The sequence below is a fragment of the Acomys minous genome, assembly GCF_964271855.1.
Source record: "Acomys minous genome assembly, chromosome: 14".
Taxonomy (NCBI): domain Eukaryota; kingdom Metazoa; phylum Chordata; class Mammalia; order Rodentia; family Muridae; genus Acomys; species Acomys minous.
Window position 1 is genome coordinate 57907434 of NC_140496.1, and position 20694 is coordinate 57928127.

Here is a 20694-nt window from a genome sequence, read left to right on the forward strand (position 1 = left end):
AGAAGCAAGAACGTATAAAGCGGTCATTTCGCTTGTTTTCAGGCTCTCTTTCCCTTGCCATCTTATTCCGTTGAAACAGGGTCTCATTGAATTTGGACTCCTCCTTTTTTCTCTTCAGGTAGGCTGGCTGAGCAGGCAGCCCCTGTGAGCCCTGTCTCCACTCCTCCAGCGCTACGGCTACTGGTCCATGGCTACCCCAGCTTTCACATAGGTGCTGGGGATCTGATCTCTGGCCCTCACCCTTGTGCCCCAATCACTCTTATGCAATGAGCAACCTTCTTAGCTCTCATTTTAGTTTATTAAAATTTTCATATACTGTATAATCATATTATAAATAAATTTTAGTCACATTTAAAAATTATTTTATAATTTATAATTTTATGCACAAAGTGACACTCATTTCCATTAACTAGAACATAATCTCTTCTGTATTTGTGCTGTGTAAACTATCAGGTGCCACCACCATGCCTGGCATAAAATTACTTTAGACACGCCTTTAATCTCAGCACTCGGGAGGCAGAGGCAGGCGGATTGCTGTGAGTATGAGGCCAGCTTGGTCTACAAAGTGAGTCCAGGCAACCAAAAGCTACACAAAGAAACCCTGTCTCAAAAAACCAAAAAATTAAAATAAAATAAATCTACTTTAGATCACATTCATGAGCAAAAACTGACTTGATCACCCTTTACTTCATAAGGACATCGAGGCACAAAGAGTTAAATAGCGTATCCTAAGAGTAATAGAGGCCTCGAGCTCTTGCCTGTGACTCCTGTGTCACTGGTTTCTATTTTTCTTTTTTCTTTAAAAAAAAAAAAATTGAAATTCAGTAAAGAATACTTTTAGATACATTTCAAGGAATAAGTTTGCTCCAGATTGGACAAATATGAATTATTTCTTATGGTTTTTTCCTCATTTTTTAACAGTCGACCTTTACGTAGCATTGGAAATAAAAAGATAAAATATAGTCGTCTGTCCTCAAGAACTCTATTGGGAAAGACAGATCAGTAAGCAATGACTATATAATCCTTTAAATAAACCATAACAATAAGAAAGACCCCAAAAAATTAATAACAGTCTAATAATAGCAGAGGAGCTAAAGGAATAAGTCAAGCTATTAATAAAAGAACAGTAATAAGAACTCTGAGGATTAAAAAAAAGAAACACAATTAGAAGGTTTTTTTTTAACTCAAAGTATTTCAAAAATACAGATGCACAGATTTACAAGAATCATTATAGAAAATAACATTCTGCTTATGAACAGATAATGTACCATTGTCATTCCTCTCTGCTAAGCAGAACCTTCTGGTGTTGGGGGTCTATCTTTCGCGTTTTTAAAGTTATTAAGGCCTGCACATGCTCTGGCTAAGCTCTTTACTGTGGCTCCCGTAGTGCTCCTCAGACCCAGCCTTCTGCAGCTCTTTTCCCTGACTTCCTGCTCATCTGGGCATCCGTCAAGTGGCAGGCGTGTTCTAGCTCCTCAGTAATGTTACAAGATTTCTATGCTGTATAGATCCAGCGTCCAGTGATGACTGAAGTGACTGCTACATAGACTCTCCTCCTGGGTTACAGATCTTCTACCTTTCTTGCCAGAAAAGCTACCTGGATACAAATACAAAGAGGCAAATTCCATTTCCTTTGTCAAAAAGAGCAGGTTGCAATTTTAAAGCCTGTAACATTTTAATTTTTTTTTAAACACAACAATTAATCTACACTACATGAATCAATGTCAATATTTTGGGAAGGAATATCATGAGATTATAAATTTGATGTTTTAATAAGGAAGTCCAAAAGAAGAATTAAGAAAATCAAACACTTCCTAGCCCTAGAACTAAAGCTGAGCATGGTGGCACACACCTTGTATCCCAGCACTCAGGAGGCAGAGGCAGGTGGATCACTGTGAGTTGGAGGCCAGCCTGGTCTACAAAGCAAGTCCAGGACAGCCAAGGCTACACAGAGAAACCCTGTGGAAAAAAAATTTTTAAAGGAGGGAGAGAGGAGCACCAAAGGAAATTTTATAAAAGCTACCTAGTTTTTCCAGCAAATAAACTAGAGTTTGAGCAAACATTACTTCCTTAAAACATTCATATCTTTTAGTAATAATAAATATAAATAATGTCCACCTAGTATGACATCCAATACCCATCTCTTAAAATATCCAATATGAGAATTAAAAACATGCTACAGTTTCAAAATGCTAAACTAATAAAGTGAAGTTATGGGCACTATTGCTTCCTATCAAACTTAGGTTTTTAACAGTAAGTCACAAAAGGTACTGTGAGTGGACACCTCATGGTACAGTGTCTCCCAGAATACACTTGCGAAAGAAACAAGAAGTGATTTAAAGAGGAGAAAAAACAAACAACTTAGATCATCAAAAAAAATCAAAAGCAACCAACCAGCCAGCCACAATAAAGCTGGCACCAGAATCAAGATGAATTCATCATGATCTATGCCCAGACGTGGCCTTCCCTCACACCCCACCTTCCCCCCTAGCAAGGAGGGCCAATGGTCGGCCTGAGACGTCAGAGCCCCCGAAGTCTACAGCACTGCCTAGACTTCCCATCCGCACCTCTTCCCGCTTCTTCCCGCCACCTCCATTCTATCCCAGGGCTACTCCTGCAGCATCTGTGCAGCGGGACCAGGAAGAGCAACTCCAGTGTGCAGTGAAGAACTGACTCATGGAGACTGCACTCTGTGTTTGAGAACAGAACAAACGCCTCCTCCAGCACCTACACAGTTAAGGCTATGACTACAGACTACTTGTTCTCCATTTAACTACCTTTTTAGGTAGTCCTTCAATATTCTTATCCAAAGAACAAAATAATAATAAAGACACCTACTCTGGTCTATTGTTCACAAATATGAAGTGTACACAGCCTGTATATAATCCCCACCTAAGACAAGCAAGACACACGCAGGAGCTGCGCAGGGAGATACATACCAAGGTCACGCTCTACCCAACACACTTTCTAGAAGACAAAACAGCAAACCCGCAAAAGGACCAAAAAGCCTTACAAAGGAGATAGGCATTGGGTGTAACACTTTATATAACTGTTCAACCCTGGGAGTCTAAGGCAGGAAAGTCAATAATTCAAGGAAAACCTGAGCTACATAGCAAGACCTGGTCTCAAAAAATAAAAATAACCATGTTGGGGTCTAAAGACACAGACGAGGGATCAAATCAGTAAAATGGCCAAGAAAATTAAAATTGCTATAGTGCTGTTTAACATCTCTAGCTCTTGTTCTATGATGGTTCATTTGAAGAAGCATTGAGGGCATCAATAAGGCACCCGACTGAGTGTGTCTGCATGATTCCAGAGACAGTTAACTTAGATGGAGGAAGCCACCCTGAAGGTGGCTGGGTCAAGAACTAAATAAAAGGGGAAAGAAAAAGGCCAGATGAGCAATGGCATTTCCTTTCGCTACTTCCTGGTCAGCACCATGAGCCACACCCTTCCCACCATGCCTTTCCCACTCCTGCCCTCTAAACTAAAAACCAAAATAAACCTTTCTGCCCTTAAGTTGCTTCCTGTCGGTATTTGGCAACAACAAATAAAAAGTAAAAAGTACACGGACAGTTGGATCCAAGAAGCAGGGCCACCGCTGTGACAGCCTGTCCACACAGGTTATAGGCCTTTGGAACTGGCTTACAGGAGAAAGTCGAAAGACTTTGGATCTGCCTGTGTAACTTAGCTTCTTAAAATGTGGGTCACATAACTGAATGTAGAGGGCATGAAAACATGCCAACAGTAAATATGCAATAACCAAAGATGCATTCAACATCAAACATGTAATGAATCTGGGGTGTTTCTATCAATCCTCACCCAAGTTGCATCACAAGACTTTACTGCAGGCTTGATTCTAACACACAACATGGACACTTCATACTGCACGTGCTACCATACACCATGCAACGCCAATAAACTCTACTTCAAGACCACTTATTATGAGCTTCGATGTTTTATTGTATATGTTTCAACTATGAAAACTAATTCTTCCAAAAATTTAATCAGCATGTATTAATTTATCTTTGTATAATGTTGAAATGTTTGATTTCTAAAGACGCTACTTAAATTGCTGATTTGAGTTTTATTTTAAAAGTCATTAAATGAATTTGGCTTCAGATTATGGCAGAATTTTCAGCAATTTCTGAAAAGAATTTAACCGTGCCTTTCGTGTGCCAGCAGGATGGCTCAGAGGTGAATGTACTTGCCATCGATCCTGCTGACCTGAGTTCCAGCCTCAGGAATAGCGTGGTGGAAGAGAAAACTAACTCCCACAAGTGGTCCTGTGAGATCCACATGGGCTCCACATGAGCCCCATGGCACGTGTACCTGAGATACAGACATTACCCAGCCAATAAATAAATAAAGTAATATAAAGATACTTTTGTACACTTTGCCATTTTTATACTAATTTATGTGAAACAACATTCTCAGTGTTGATGATTATAAAATTAAAATACTAATCAACTCTGAAAAATGAAGATGTTCTATGTGCATATCAAATATTTAGCCAAGATTTCTTTTTAAAGCAGTCACATTTGATTCTTCATGTAAAAATAAGCACATCCCTATTATCAGTATGCAAACTTACTTTTGTGTTTAATAAATGGTAAGGTTTTACAAAAACCAAAGAACGGTTTTTAAATAAAGCTGATTAACTTAAACATACACATACACACACACAGACACACACACACACACAGACACACACACAGACACACAGACACACAGACACACACACAGACACACACACAGACACACAGACACACAGACACACACACACACACACAGACACACACACACACACACACACACACACACACAGTATTTGGATAACGGGAGTCAAAATCAGAAAGAGTTTAAATCCTTGGGTGACACCCTAGAATGCTGTAAATGGAACTTAGCAGGCCACTCTGGTGAGAGGGCAGAGAAACAGAAAGCCAATAAAAATGCAGACAGCCAGGTCACAGTTCACAAGGCCTCAGACAGAAAGATACACTCAGCTGGAATTGGGCTAGAGGACATTCATATTACATTCTGTCAAACAATATGGCTGTGTCTTGCCTGTGTGTCCAGACAACTTGAGCAAAGCTGAGTTCAAAAGTAATGAACTAATTTCTTTAGCAGAGGAAATTTCACTACAGCATAGTATTGAGGCTGTGGCACTGTTACTACCCACTGCTCTTGCCCAGATTTGCAATGAGAGAGAACAGAAAAGTAAGAGAAATTTAGCAAGAAAAAGAACATGAGTTATCTTAAAGTTATAGACATGGCAGACACGGCAAAGAATCTTCAGTTATTAAGGAGATGAAAGAGGAGAAAGACAGCTCTGCCCGGAAGAGGATGCACCCACATCAGAAGGCTCACAGGTCCCTCTAGCTGCAGGTCCAGGGAGCCAAACACACTCTCTGGCCTCCTTGGGTGCCTGCACATACATGCACAAACCTACATACATACATCTACTTAAATAATCTAAAATACTTTTTTCTTGAAAAGGGGAGTAGAGATTAAGGCAATTTCGCATAACCTTACCATTTGTTAAACACAAAAGTAAGTTTGCATACTAATAATATGGATATGTTTATTTTTACATGAAGAATTAAATATGTGACCATTTTTTTTTTAATCTTGGCTAAATATATGATATGCAGGACACAGAACACCTTCATCTTTCAGACTTGATTAGTATTTGGTTGTACTAGGACAACCAAAAAGAACCCTTTGGGGACAAAGAAATGGATCTGTGGGCGAAGGCACCTGCTGACAAACCTCACAACCTGAGTCTCTGGAGCCCACATGGTGTAGAGGATCATCTTGTTCTCTGACTTCCTTATGTGCACCATGGCATGTGTAACACACGCGCACGCATACACAGAAACATAAATTTTAAAACATTTTTTTAAAAAGAAGCATTCCTTCTTAACAAGAACCCACCCACTGAAGACTCGGCTTATAAAATGCAAATTCCTTTGAAAAGAGACTGCAGTCAGAACACTGCTGGAGGGGTTTCTTGCTAGACAACAGCAGCCTAGGGAAGTGTCTCCCCAGCTTCAACTGCCGGTGTACACAGGGGCCTTGTGAGTAGGGTACCACACTACATTTTGAGCTGACACTAAAACTTGACAAGGTTGTACACACAGTGCTGGTTTCACAACATGCAAAATTAAAGAATCACAGGGTCACGGAGGCTTGTGCCAAGGTTCCAGAAATCCAGTGTGTGCTGCACTGTAGGCAACAGAACTGGAAGGGAACGGCTGCCAAGGCTGCTGGAGGCCCAGTGTTATCAACCACCAAGAACTCTGGATGGCAACAGACATGTGAGTTACAGGATTCGGCACTTGTCCTGCTGGGTTTCAGACATGCTGCGGCTCTCCCTTTCTTTGCTATGCCATTACTACTTTTAGGAGTAGGAGCGTTTATACAATGAGCCATTATATATGAAAATACGTAACTCGCTTTCTTTGGTTTTAAACTTTATGAGACGAAAGACTCGTAGTTAAGAGATTGCCTTGAGTCTCAAAAGAGACCTTAGGTTTTTGAATAGTGTTGAAACTGTTAGGACCATGAGAACTTCTGAAGTTGAGATGAGTTATTTTGCATTATAAAGCACTCATGAGCCTATAAAAGTTGGAGGTAGAATGTTAAAACTAGAATGTTTAGGCAAACTGACAAGGAGTAGGACTTATGATTGTGAATTTCAATAGTAACTTGACTGAACTAATAAACAGCCACACCCCGCATGGCTTGAGTCCTGAAACCCTGACTAGGAACAGAGAGGGAATGAAGAAAAGACATACACACAAGCACATGTACAAAAAGCTGGGGTCAGGTGGAAGAGTGCACACTCTCATGGGGTGCTCCCTCAGTGTGTTCATGGGCAGCAGAGGAGGAGGAGGAGCTGGCTAGGTTCAGCATGGAGGTCTCTGTAGACACGCAGTCTCCAGCAGTAAAGATGCAGTTGCTAGCTTTTGTATAGCCTGATCATTTAGCAGTGAACATGCAAACTTTGCCTTTCTGACCCCGAACCGTATGGGGAATGGTTTGCCAATTTCCCATGGCTCCACTTGGAGTCCTTGGCAAGACTGTGCGCACGCCAACAATACACATTCACTCACGACTTCACTCACTCAGGCTCCTCTGTAACCTACAAGGCACACCTTCAGGCTGTCTGTAGTGGGGTTTCCAGAAACATTTAACTAAGAAAAACATACCTACCTAAAGTTGGGGAGCATTATCCTATGGATCAAGGGCTAAATAAAAGGGGGAAGCCAAGTGCCCTGGTGTAAACTTTTAATCCCAGCACTCAGGGAGGCAGAGGCAAGTGAAGTTCAATAGCATCCTAGTTCACAAACCAAGTCCAGGCCAGCCAAGGCTACAGAGAAAGCCTACCTCAAAAAAAAAAAAAAAAAAAAAAAACAAGGGAGTGGGGGGGGGGTGTGGATGCGGAGAGGGGGCTATCCACTTCCTTAGCACTATAGACCAAGTTGCTCCCATTGCCGTGTAGTGAGCCGCATTCCTCAGCTTTGTGGCAAAAGAAAACCTTCTGCCTTGAAGTTACTTCGTGTCTAGCAGTTAGTAGCAGTGGCCAGAAAATGTCTAATACATGCACTAAGAAGCAATGATGAATCATATGCAAAAAACAGCAATTGTAATGTGAATAAAGAATTCAAGAGGCTAGTTCAGTGATTAAAAGAGAACAAAAGTTCAATTCCCAGCACCCACATACAACAGGTCACAGCTGCCTGTAACTACAGGGCTCAGGAGGGCCTCTGCACACATACATGGCATACATACAGAGAGATAGCTGCACTTCCACATAAATAAAACTAAATCTAAAAGAGGACAGAAATCAAGAGTCTCCCATTACAGCACTTCTGTGGGGTTTTATTTTTGTTTGGGTTTGGGGTTTTTTGGTTTTGTTTGTTTGTTTGAGACACTATTTATAGCCCTGGGTAGCCTGGAACTCATTATCTAGACCAGGCTAGTCTTGAACTCACAGAGATCCACCTGCCTCCACTTCCAGAGTGCTAGTATTAAGCCACCTCTCCACCTAGCTAAAGTACACACCTCTGACGTGACCAGTAATGGCACTGTAGGTTCCAAGTGATTACTCCTAGTACACTGTCTTATAGCCACCAAATAAAAACCACAATTTCTCTTTAGGTCCTTCCTACTCAAAGTCTACATTTGTTTTTCCTTTAAGAAGACTACCAGACACCTCAGGCTCTGCCACAGTGCCACCACTTCAGATCCTATCTGCTATGCTGCCAACCCTCTTACCACTCACTCATGAATGAGGCCCTAACTACTCTGATTTGTCTGAGGACCCTGGTGAGAACTACAGTCTTTTGGAAAGTCTGGAGGAAGTCTCCTCAGAATCTCTATAAGCTTTGAGGCACCTGAAGCTGTTCAAGGCCACTTATGATGCAGCTGTGACCTTCAGCCCCAGCCAGAGAGCTAAGAGTGAAGACGTAACCTGCAAATCTGCTGCCACTGCCCAACTCGCAGTCCTGAGAGGACTGAAGAAATCAGAGGTCCCTCAAGGGTAGCCCAAGAACCCCAACCCTGTCCTGAGCATATGATGGTTTACAGGGACAGGGGCAAGTGTGTAATTTGTATCTGGTAATGTAATAACATCAGCTAAGACTTGGGAAGAAAAAAGAAAACTACCAGAAATAAACACACATGACTCAAGTATTCAATTCAAACTAACATGATCCTGACTAAAGGATAACTTACAAATATATGTTCAAAGGTTTTAAACAAACACATGGGGCAGGGGAGGCAAGCTCATTTGTATAATGTCATTACATAAGCAAACATCAGTTTCAAAATGAAAGACTGATAAGTGAAATAAATCTATTACATAAGTTAGGAAGATTTATGTAAATCAGTGTATGTTATAATAACATTAATATGCACTATAATAAATTCCTATTTGTAGTGATTTAAAATCATAAATGTAATTTTAAACTATTGGTACAATTTGTGCTATTATCACCTTTACAGTTGATTGGCACTTTATAAATTTTTTTTTTAATAAGCACACTTTTTAAGCAAAAAGTTTATTGAAAAAATTATAAATTACTTAACAGAATGGAACATGCTAAGGTATCCTCAAGCAAATATACTAACTTCAAATAGTATTAATTATGTAGATAAAGGCAAAATTTATAATAAAAATAAATAAATAATAAAGGCATTTGAAAAAAACATTTGTATTAATCCAAGAGCATGCAAACCAGAAACTCAGAAGTTACCCTAGACTAGGTCCTCCTCCCTTAGCCTCAATATTCAGCAAACCACAGGTCTCTAAAACTCAATTCAACTTCATTTCTCCACTAATTTCTCTTCTCCCATAGTATTACTACTATGGCCTAAGTCAATATTCAGAGTCCCAGACCCTCAAACCTTAGTTGTCCTCATGCACAAAAGTAATTGGTTTTGTTTTTTAATTCAAAGTGACAGTTCTCCTTTGCTTCAGTGGCTTCCCATAGGCTGCTCAGGAGGAAGACTGGAATACTTACAACAGACCCTGGAATCCAGCCTGGAGACGCAAACTTAACTACAGCAGGCTAGGCACTGATTTACTGTGGTACTCACTTGACACCTTGAGTGAGTGTCATAAAATGCAGAGCACATGCCTGTCAAGAGGGAATCTGAGGGAGCCAGATTCCAACTGAGTTAGCCATCTGACAACACACACTTTTGAGTGATGCTTCTAGCCTCAAAATACTTTAAGAAAAATCGGAAATCCTTACCTTCACATGAATCTCCCACTTTGTACATGCCAGTAACTAACTCAAAACTCTGTAAGGAGGGGACAGATCTGGCCATCTGCTCTTCCCCTGGCCACACAACTGCTGTCTACCACAGTAGCCACAGGAACCAGGTTGCACCCTTGAGGGCACCAAGCCTTTTCTCCTAGGACTCTGTGTGCCGGCTGTTTGGCCACTCCTCCTCCCAGAACTACTGCACCTAGCTCTCTTTTACTCAAAGTCTCAGAGCCCTTTCTCCCTCAAAGGGCCCTTCCCGGTCTCATCCTCTCCTCCTCCACTGCGGTGCTGGACAGGCAACCCCTGTAAACCCTGACTGCCTGAGGACAACTTTCTAACATCCAAAACCAAACCCACCCACTGAAGGTCCACTAAGCCCTCCACATGGAGGCTCTAGGACAGTCTGAGCAGTAGGCATTTGCTGCTAACTAAAAACTTGGTTATAAGACAATGCAGTTATAAAATGTTCCTTTTGATAGTAAGATTCTGGTGTACTCTTAAAATATGAAACTGTACCTAGCTTTTCAGAAACACGTAAAAATACTTACAGCAGAGTCTGAACCAAAATTACAGTAAGTGGTAACAATACCTAAGACTCACTGAACATTGGCTGAGTGCTATGAACTGTACTGAGGACTCTGCATCATGTATTATCTCACTCAGTACAGCCTGTAAAGTAGATGTCACTGTCCCACAGAGGAAACAAATCCAATTTCAGTCAGTGGAAACTGCAAAATGACTAACTACTGATTTAAAACCCCAAGCTGCTAGACTGTCTATGCATTCAGAAAGAAACATTAACCCAACGGTATCTCTTAAACACTAGTAACAAGAATAATACCCTAGATTTGCCTCCAATTACCTAGTAAAGTGAAGTTCCTCATCCCTGTTCTTAGGGCACACACACATGCACACACACACACACACACACACACACCTTGATTTTTGCCCTCTAAGATATTACAAACACACAAAGTATGACCTTAGTTACAAATAATCCAATGAAAATATCTGAATCATTTTAATTGAGTTCATATTTACACATTAATTTCCTGACTTCATTTTAAATATATTTTCTTGCTCAAAGTAAAATTATTCAAAATGGATTGTTTACAGGTGGGAGGACGCAACAAGGAAGTACTAAGCAAAAGAGAAATAAACTGTTGCTGCCACTAATTAGTACAGATGTCCATCACTGCTTGAACTCTCCAAGCCTAAGCTCTGGTTATCTGACTCAGTAACAAGCAAATCCCACATGCTATCATTAACATCATTTGCTACCCTGACTCTTCTGCCCACCACTGAAGACGCAGCTCACGAACCACCCCTTAGCTATTGGAACTCTGTTTCTCACACCAAACTCTGGAACCAGTGTTCTGAGTACCAACAACATACACATATGCACGTGCTATAACATGTGTATGTTCCTGGCCTATAAACTTTAAAAATTGTTATTTACAAAATTTAAACAGACCTTTTAAATTTGTTCAGTAAAATGCACATATCTACACTTTCATTCAAATTTGTATTTTAACTTCAACTAATTGAAAACTTTTCTTGACTCTCCTAATATAAACTGATTAAACTAAAAACTAGCATTGTTAAAAAGCTTTTACTATTACAAAATATAAAGAAAGGTATTAGTACATGACAGTTGTCCATAATAGCTAAATGACACTAATGCATCACTGCTGTCAAAGAGCCAGCCTTACATACATTTGTTTTTTCCAAATGCCACACTGTATTTTATACACCTAACAAGGGAAATAAGGTTTGGGGAAGGTGGGGGGGGGGCTTTTTTTTCTCCCAGCAAATATTTCCCAGACCAAATAAGATTCATCTCAGTTACAAAGCAAAGGGAAAATTTTAACAAAGAAAATATAAATCCCAAATTACAGAAAAATGGTATGGAACTGTATTAGATGTACTCCATAAGGTAAGGCCAGAAGCCAATGAACTACCAAGTGAGCAATTATTAACTACGCTGACAAAGGGGGAAAGCCCTCGTTACAATAGTGTATCGTCCCTAATACTTAACTTAGGCTCACATCTGAACCTAGGCTTTTTCTAAATCCTCACACTAGGTTAAAACCACTACCAGTTTTCTACAAGGGGTTCTACCAGTCCAGTGAAGTCTCACACACAGTTCTCTTTCACGGACTCAAGAATTAGCTTATGAGAGGAGAGAGGTGCTGGGGAAACACACGAACTGCCTCCAAAGTCTCCTTTTAGGTAAAAATCAGACTGCAAGCAGAGCTTCTGTTTCATCTTGACTGTACCCAGCCCAGAGCCCACTTCAGATTAACCGACCAAATTATAGTAGCTAGTGATATACATACCATCTCTTAACATTAAAAAAAAAAAGTCGGAGCATAAGCCAGAGATGGGGACTTGGTAGGTGAGCGAAGCTGTCAAGAGTCAGTGACTTAACATGGTGTGGCACAAGACTGAACGCAACACGCTCTCAATGTGCGCACGCTATATCCCCACGTCTCCGCTCTCTGCTGTCCACAGCACTGGAGTCTGAACACTTCGTTTCGCCTATAAAAACCAAGGAACTCTAGCAGGCTTTCCAGTTCTACTCCGCCAGCTCTGAATCAACGACGTTTAACACTGATATTTTACTGGGGGGGGGGGGGAGGAGAGAAAGGAAAACACACACAGAAGAACGCAGTGAACTGTACCTGGCTCTCCCGAAAAGGGAGGACCACAATTTCAAAAACGAACGAACCTGTGTCTGTGCTCGTCGGGTCCATGGATCAGGAAGACTCCGGGGTTTTTAGCCCCTTTGCCGGCATCTACGTGAGGAATTAACACGTCTTCTAAGCCCAGATCAAAGCGTTTGTGTTTCGAAGAGTCTGGAAGGAAGAAGAATGCCCCAAAACACAGGGTGATGAAGGCACTGAGGATAAGGAGAAGGATAAACTTCTCGGAGAGTCTCAAGGTAGCCCTGTGGTGCGGGAAGGAGGGCGGCCCCAGGTTCAGAGGTGGAATCCTACGACCAGACAGCGGCAGCAGCGCGGGGGCAGTCATCCTTTAGGCTCTCGGACGGAATACTTTATAAAGTTCTCATCTTATGTCAAACGTACAACACATCGAAACGTTTCTCAAAACCTCGACCAAAAAAATAATAAAAATAAATAAATAAACTCAATTTCCCTCCCCCTCAAAGGATTGTTGTGCTTTTTCTTTTCCACGAGGCCACCTCTTTCACGCTCTCCGATTACATCCAGAAGAAGCCCGGGTGACCTCCTCCCAAGCGATCGCTCGTTTCTGTCCGGTTAGATCTCCTTGCCATTTGGCTCTCCGTGCCTGACCGGGGTGATGGCGAGTCTCCTCTTCATTCCCGGGAGTGGATCGGGCGAGCCACACTGCAGAGAAGCCGCAAGGTGGGTTCTGCCATGCCCGCGCCCCGGCGCGATGCTCGGAGGCGGCCGCCCGCCCAAGCGGGCGCCGGGAGGGACGCTGAGTTGCAGCGGGTCCGTTCCACTCGGTCTCCTCCGGAGCCTCCGCCCCGCCGCCCCTCAGCCTTCCGCGGCTTCCTTCCGAGCAGCGGCGCCGGGCGGAGCAGCGAGCGGCGAGGCTCAGCCGGGGGCCGCGAGGGCGACGGCGTCCCGAACACCTCAGCGCCCGCGCCGCCGCGCGCTCTGTCAGGAGCGGAACTTCCTCCTCAGCCGAGCGGCCGCCCCCGCCGGGCTCCTCCTCCTCCGCCTCCTCCTCCTCCTCCGCCTCCTCGTCCTCAGCGAGCCCCGCCGCCCGCTTCCCGGCCGAGCCCGGCGGCAGCGGTGGCGGCGGCAGCGGCCGAGCGAGGAGGTAGCCGGGCCGCGGCCCTCGGACCGACAGCCCGGGGCCGGCGCCGGCTCATTCCTCGCACCGCCCGAGAGAGGCGGACGAGCGGGTGCGCGCGGGCGAGCCGCCGCTCCTCGGGCGGGCGCAGGGTGGCTCTGGCTGGGCCCGGCCTCGGGTGGCTCGCTGCGGCGGCGGCGGCGGCGGGAGGCGGCGCGGGGCTGGTCCCCGGCCTACGGAGGCCGCAGGAGCGCGGAGCGGAGCCGACACCGGTTGGGGCCGAGCGGAGCGGCTGCGGGGGGTGGCGCGGGCCGGCCTGCCGCCCCGACTCGCGAGTGGGCGTCCCCGGGCGGGCGGGCGGGCGAGCGGAGTGTGAGGTGCGCGCGCACGCTCCCGGCCGCCGCGCCCCTCCTTCCCCCCACCCCCCACGCCCGGCCGCTCGGGCCTGGCTGGCCGCGGTCGGGAACCCCGAGCTCCCGGAAGCCCCGGCGGCCCGCGGAGGGGGGTCCCAGGCGGTCAGGTCGCGAGACGGATGCTGGATTTTGGGGGTTCCCGGAACTGACGGATCCCCGGGGGCCACGGCTGGCGTCTGCCTCTGCCTCCGTTTTAGAGACTCGGGCCCCGGGGTGCCAACAGCAGGGTCTCAAACTTCCTCGCGCTCTTGGGCACGCGAGGCTGCTTGAAGGAGGAGGTGGCACCAGCCACGTGCCGGTTCCATGTTAAAATGGCAGCCCTGCCCTTTCCACTGGGTTCCTTCCTGAGGAATCCGGCTACCTGTGTCAGTCGAACTGGAGAGTCCTCGGGGTGCAGCCCCTAGGGCACGCTCTGTAGTCACCCTCACCCTCCCCCAAAAGATAATAGCGATGAATGAATGAGCAGGTGTTAAAACCCAAAAAGACAAAATTGTTGAAGTTGAGGCGTAAAAGTGATGAGTCAATTCTAATATAATACTGAGAAGACCCAGGTTGTGATTACGTATGAAAGGTTTATTTTAATATTTACCTTCTGTTCCATGTACATCCTAACTGGTGGCTGGTAATTGGTGAAGAAGCCCTAAATGGCAGGGGCGGGAAGTCAGCCTCAGAAATCAAAGAATGCTTCCTGTTCCTTGGCAGGATTCAGAACTACATTCCAGTAGAAATTTCTAGAAGCTCTGCATACCTAACTTCCTACCACAGGACAAAAGAAGGCATTGCTTTACAAATAAAGCAAGCACAAGACGTTTAAAAAAAAAGAAAAAATGTTAAGAGCCACTGCTCAGCGTGCTGGATGCAAAGTGAGTGAGGTTTGTGTTGGGCACTTGTGAATGGATGTCAAACTCCCGTCTTAGTACAAAGTCTAAGTTTAACAGATCTCTAACGTTGAGACTCTGAGAGCCAAACAGAAAAAGAACAGTATGCTTTCCAGCTGTTGAGGTCATTCTTTTCCATGAGAAGTTCAAGGGAAAACTCACTCCGAACAAAGTGAGTTGTATAAATCTTGAAAAGTAAATATTTCCTAGCTTGACACCACACTGTCTGCCAAAACTAAACATTCTGCAAATGTGACTTTGGCAATTGGAGTCTTAAAGCTGGTGGCGGGACTTATGCGTGCCTTGCCCTCTTTCTTGCCCTTGCCTATTTTTTTTCTCCGAAAGATAAAAATGTTAGTTTTACAGATTTTTGCAGATACTCGAATACAGTCAACTATTTTGTTCTACACCAGCCTTCAACTTTACCAATTCTTTCCCCTTCCCCCTCCGTCTCCTTCCATCTCTACCTCACCAGTTCTCCCTGTCGTCTTTTCCTCCATCTCCCCTCCCACTGTCTTTCATGTCTAAAAAGAAAACAAAGGTTTTTTAAATCTGTTTTTTAAAAAGTTGCAAATGTATTCATTATAATCACAGTATATAAGAATATGCATACAAATACAATAAAGAGGAATATTTAGAAAAGATCAGCTCTTAAGACATTGGTATTATGTATAATTTTCCCGTGTGTTCTGTTTGTATTACATTTATAATTAATTAAATTAAACATTTATAAAGACTGGTACTTGAGAAAGTTAAGGTCATATTTCAGGAGGTAGGACCCAGTCATATCAAGGTGAACACAGACTGATCCCCCTGTGGGCAATCCACAGAAAGGAAAAGTGTGAACTGGGGGGTGGCGGGTAGGGGTGGGGGGAACTGAGTGAGAACATGACAAAGAGGAATTTCATTCCAGATGCCTAAAGAGAATATTTCCTTTTCAAAGTGTAGTCAGGCTTTGATCAAAGGTGTAGACAAGGTTCCGAAGTGGCAGATAAAATGGTAATTTCCCTTTTACAAATCCATCTAAGTTAATTCGTATGTTAGGAGATTAGAATTATTACATTTTAACAAAATAAAATTTATCCTTACAGATTTCAGACTGATAAGATCATTCCTGGGATGCACTCATGTATTGCTATATTGAAGTTTTTTTGTGTGTTTAACTTACAACTCTTCCATTTAAAAAAAAATTGATCTTGATCTAGACTTCATAGATCAGGTACCGCCACCTAGCCCCATTTAAACAGAATCTGTGCGGGAGAGAGGGTAACACAAAAAGATGGACTTTATTTACCTGTTCCTTCCTCATTTCAACTCGATTCCAGCTTCTCCAAGAAAGATGTCAGATGAGAAATCGCTGGGTGTTACCACTGAGCGTGTAGGAAAATAACTAGGTGCCAGTCTAGAGCATCTAGAAAGCATTTTCCTCAAAGATCAGGGATAATTTGTAGTTCACAGCTATGAAATTTTCAGGTTAGCTGCGTGAAGTCAGCAAACGCAGACAAGCCTAGGCTGGCTAACTCTCTGGGCCTAAGTAGGTCCAGCTGGTTTGCTTATAAAAGGTGAATTTGTTGAGGAACTACTGTGTCATGAATCTTCTGCCAAGTCCTAAGACTAAAGCACTGTTCCTGCTCAGTGAGCTTGCAGTGTGTGGGAGAATAGGTGGGCAGTGATGACTGCAAGACAGGAGGAGGAGGAGGAGAGCTCCTGGAATAAAGAGCCAGCACCTTCACTGGACAGGACACCTCAGTGAGACGCAGTGGGAGGAGTGGGTCAGGTATCACTTTTGCTGAGCCTCCAATTAACTAGCAGGAGTCTGTCCAGCCTAGCGTGTAGAGCATGCATGTGACCAAGCACTCTTCCAGTAGTTTGCCTGGCTCTGACACCCCCCCTCCGCCTCCTGGCTTTGAGCTGGGAAAGTAGAGATGGTGAAGTAATGGTGTTACCTACATTACAAGTAAAAAGGCCTCACAATGACTAGTGCATATCAGCAACATCTTCCTGTAAGCAAAAGACTTAAGTGATGATAGCCTTGCTTTATAGGCTAAATGTGTTTTTTTTTCCCCTCGCTCTCTTTGATCCATATATATATATATATATATATATATATATATTTCAGACCAACCTCTGTCTTTGCTGAACTTGCTTATTTAAAAAAAAAAAAAGTAAGTTGCCTATTATTAGGATTGCTTAAGGTCAAGTAAACTTGTTTGTAAAGCTTGTGATGTGGGGAAATGGCTCCTTGGTTTCAGAGGTCCTCAGTGTGCATGTAAAAGAGGCAGGCGTGGCAGCTTGAGCCTGTAGCCACAGAACTGGGACTGAGTGGAGACCAGATAGTCCATAGTGCTTGCTGGCTAGCTAGGACAGCACAAACAGCAAAGTCGGGGTTCGCAAGAGACCCATTATCAAAATATAAGTAAAATAGAACTAGAGGAAGATGCTTTTAATGTCAACTTCTGAGCTACACACATGGATACACAAGTATTCACCACACACATTTAAATATATATATTTAATATATATTAAATATATTATTAAATAATAAATATTAAATATATACATGCAAGCAGAACATCCATACATGTAAAATAATGCTAATTAAAAAATTTTTAAACATAAAAATAACTCATTAGCTCAATGTGAAATAGCAAGCTTCCTGTTCATGTGAGTTAAAGTTATAGGTATGCCTAGCCTTCCTTGGCTGACTACCCTACCCCTCGTCTTAGGCTAAGGGTCTCAGTTGGGCTGCCTTGAGAGAAGCCAGGACGAAAGTAACTGGAAGAGAAAATCTGCACATGCCCCCCACTCAAGAGCTCAGATCTGCCAGAGAGCCCAAGTGTGCCCAAAAGTGCATAGGAATTCATGTCCTTGTCACTATCCAGCAAGGCAGTAAGAGGCCACTGAGGCCATGGCTCCAGTGCGCTCAGGTGCAGTTCACACCCAGTACAGACCCTGAGTCTCCCATGTAACCGTGGTTCTGCAAGCACACAAAAGCCAAGTGGTAGTTTGCACTGAAAAGTCACACGAAAGCCTGACTAGCTGCACAGTATACATAAGAGACAAGGTCCCTGCAAGCGGCCCCTGACAGGGCAATGTCCAAAGCTCTGAGAGTGACAACAAGGCTCACAAAAGACCCCAAGAATTTACAGGTACCTGCAATACGGAACAAGAATTGGCTAAACCAATGGTTCTAAGCCTTCCTAATGCTGTGACCCCTTTAATACAGTTCCTCATGTTGTGGTGACCACCCACCATAAAATGATCTTTGTTGCTAGTTCAGAACTATAATATTGCTACTGTTGTGAATTATAGTGTAAATTTCTGATTCGCAGGATATCTGATATGTGACACAACACCCTCTCCCCCACAACCGCCCCCCCTCCCCCGTTTGGGTCACAACCTACAAGTTGAGAACTATGTGCTAAGAAAATCTGCAGGCACTTGGCAGAATCAGCTGTTCTCTTTCATAAAGCCGTAGGGATGCAGCCACCAAGCTCTCAGATGTCCACGTCTTACTGTAGTTTGTCATGGATGCTGGAAATGGAGTCATCTGGGTACTTTGCTGTCTTCCTGTCCTTCCTTCTGGAAGGACAGTGTTTACCATGGGCCTTTATACCTTTGAATGGTGCAGCTTATTTTGACTTTGATAAAGGCCCATGGCTAAGTTTGCCTTGAGGTGTTGGAGTTGGGCTTGTGAGCGATCATAGAACAGTTATGGTATCAGGGACTCCAAGAGATGAGCAGATTGTGTTTTGCATTGTGAGATGGACATATGCTCTTGGATCTAGAATGTCTCTCTGGAGCATACCTGAGGGTATGCTAAAGGCTTGCATACTAGCTCAGGAAACTATTAAAAGAAGTTATAGGAACTTTGAGATGGCAGCCTGGTGAGAGGTACTCAGATGGTTACAGGTGTGCCCTTAAAGAGATCAGGGTACTTCAAGCTGTACTATAGAGCAACAGTAATTAAAACAGCATGACACTGGCATAGCAATAGGATGGTTGACTAATGGAATTGAATTGAAGACCCAGAAATAAATCCACACACATATGGACACTTGATTTTTGACAAAGAAGCCAAATCTATTCAATGGAAAAAAAGGTAGCATCTTCAACAAATAGTGCTGGTCTAACTGGATGTCTACATGTAGAAAAATGCAAGTAGACCCATATTAATCACTATGCACAAAACTCAAGTCCAAGTGGATTAAAGACCTCAACATAAAACTAGAGACACTAAATCTATTAGAAGAAAAAGTGGGGAAGAGCCTAGAACTCATTGGCACCAGAGACAACTTCCTAAACAGAACTCCTAACAGTCTAGGCCTTAAGGTAAACAATTAATAAATGGGACTTGATGAGGCTGAGAAGCTTATGTAAGACAGAAGACACTGTCAGCAGAACAAAGCGACAGCCTACAGACTGGGAAAAGATCTTCACCAACCCTACATTTGACAAAGGTCTAATATCCAAAATATATAAAGAACTCAAGAAATTAAAGACCACCAAACCATATAACCCAACTAAGAAATGGGGCTCAGAATTAAACAGAGAATTCTCAACAAGGATTCTCGAATGGCTGCGAAACACTAAAAGAAATGTTCACCATCTTTAGTCATCAGAGAAGTGCAAATCAAAATGACTCTGAGATTCCATCTTACATCCATCATAAGAGATAAGATAAAAAACTCAAGTGACAGTGCATGCTGGTGAGGATTTGGAGAAAGGGCAACACCCCTTTATTGCTGGTGGGAGTGCAAACTCCCACTCTCTCAGAAAACTAGGAATAGGGCTACCTCAAGACCCAACTATTCCACTCCTTGGAATATACCCTGAAGATGCTCCACCACACAACAAGGTCATGTGCTCAACCATGTCCATAGCAGCCTTATTCGTAATAGCCAGAACCTGGAAACAACCTAAATGTCCCTCAGTCAAAGAATGGATAAAGAAACTGTGGTACATTTACACAGTGGAATACTACTCAGCTTTTAAAAATAAGGAAATCCTGAAATTTGTGGACAAATGGATGGAACTAGAAAGGATCATACTGAGTGAGTTAACTCAGACCCAGAAAGACTCACATGGAGTATACTCATAATTGGACCGTAGCCCCAAAGGGTTGTCACATGAAAGTCTTCACTTACCAGGAGATTGGGATAGATGCAAGGACTTCCTATTGGGACTCTAGGTGAGAGAAGTATAGGAGAATGGGGAAATAGAAGGATCCAGAGGGTTTGACAGGCAAATCTAGACCCAGGGAGGTCTCCTCAAATTACTGCACCAACCAAAGACAATACGTGCAGTAAACATTGACCTCCTACTCAGATCTAGTCCATGAACAGGACATTCTCCACAGTTATGTAGAGAGCAGGGACTGACTCAGACATGAACTCTGGTGCCCCATATTTGACCACTTCCCTTTAGTGGGGAGGCCTGGTGGCACTCAGAGAAAGGGTAAGCAGGCTACCAAGATGAGACTTGATAGGCTGTGACCATATGGTGGGGGAGGAGGTCCCCTTGTGTCACAGACCTAGGAGTGGGGAATAGAGTGAAAGAGGGAGGGAGGGAAAAACGAGAAGATACAAGTGAGGAGATAGCTACTGAGATGTGATCTGAATAAAGCAATTTTTAAAAAGAGAGAGCTCGGAGGACTTGTCGCTTGTTCTCTTTCTTCTCTGGGTGTCCCCTGCCACTCTCACCCAGCACATCTACCAGAGGACTAAAGGTAGTGGGTGTGTGGAATTGTGAGTCAGGGTCTCAGACCATGACCCAAAACCAACCTTTTTTCCTTGCTAACTTGGTTAACTCAAGCACTCGTTACAGCGACGGGAATCT

General features: G+C 43.6%; 1 protein-coding gene across 1 annotated transcript in view; it reads right to left on the reverse strand.

The window, feature by feature from the left end:
* MAN1A2 (mannosidase alpha class 1A member 2) overlaps positions 1-13158 on the reverse strand; it is a 139461-nt gene extending 126303 nt beyond the window's left edge. The window contains exon 1 of the mRNA XM_084757200.1: positions 12511-13158. Within this exon, the coding sequence (XP_084613326.1) occupies positions 12511-12812 (302 nt within the window). The 5' untranslated portion in view covers positions 12813-13158. The remainder of the gene's footprint in view (positions 1-12510) is intronic.
* Positions 13159-20694: the final 7536 nt, after the last annotated feature.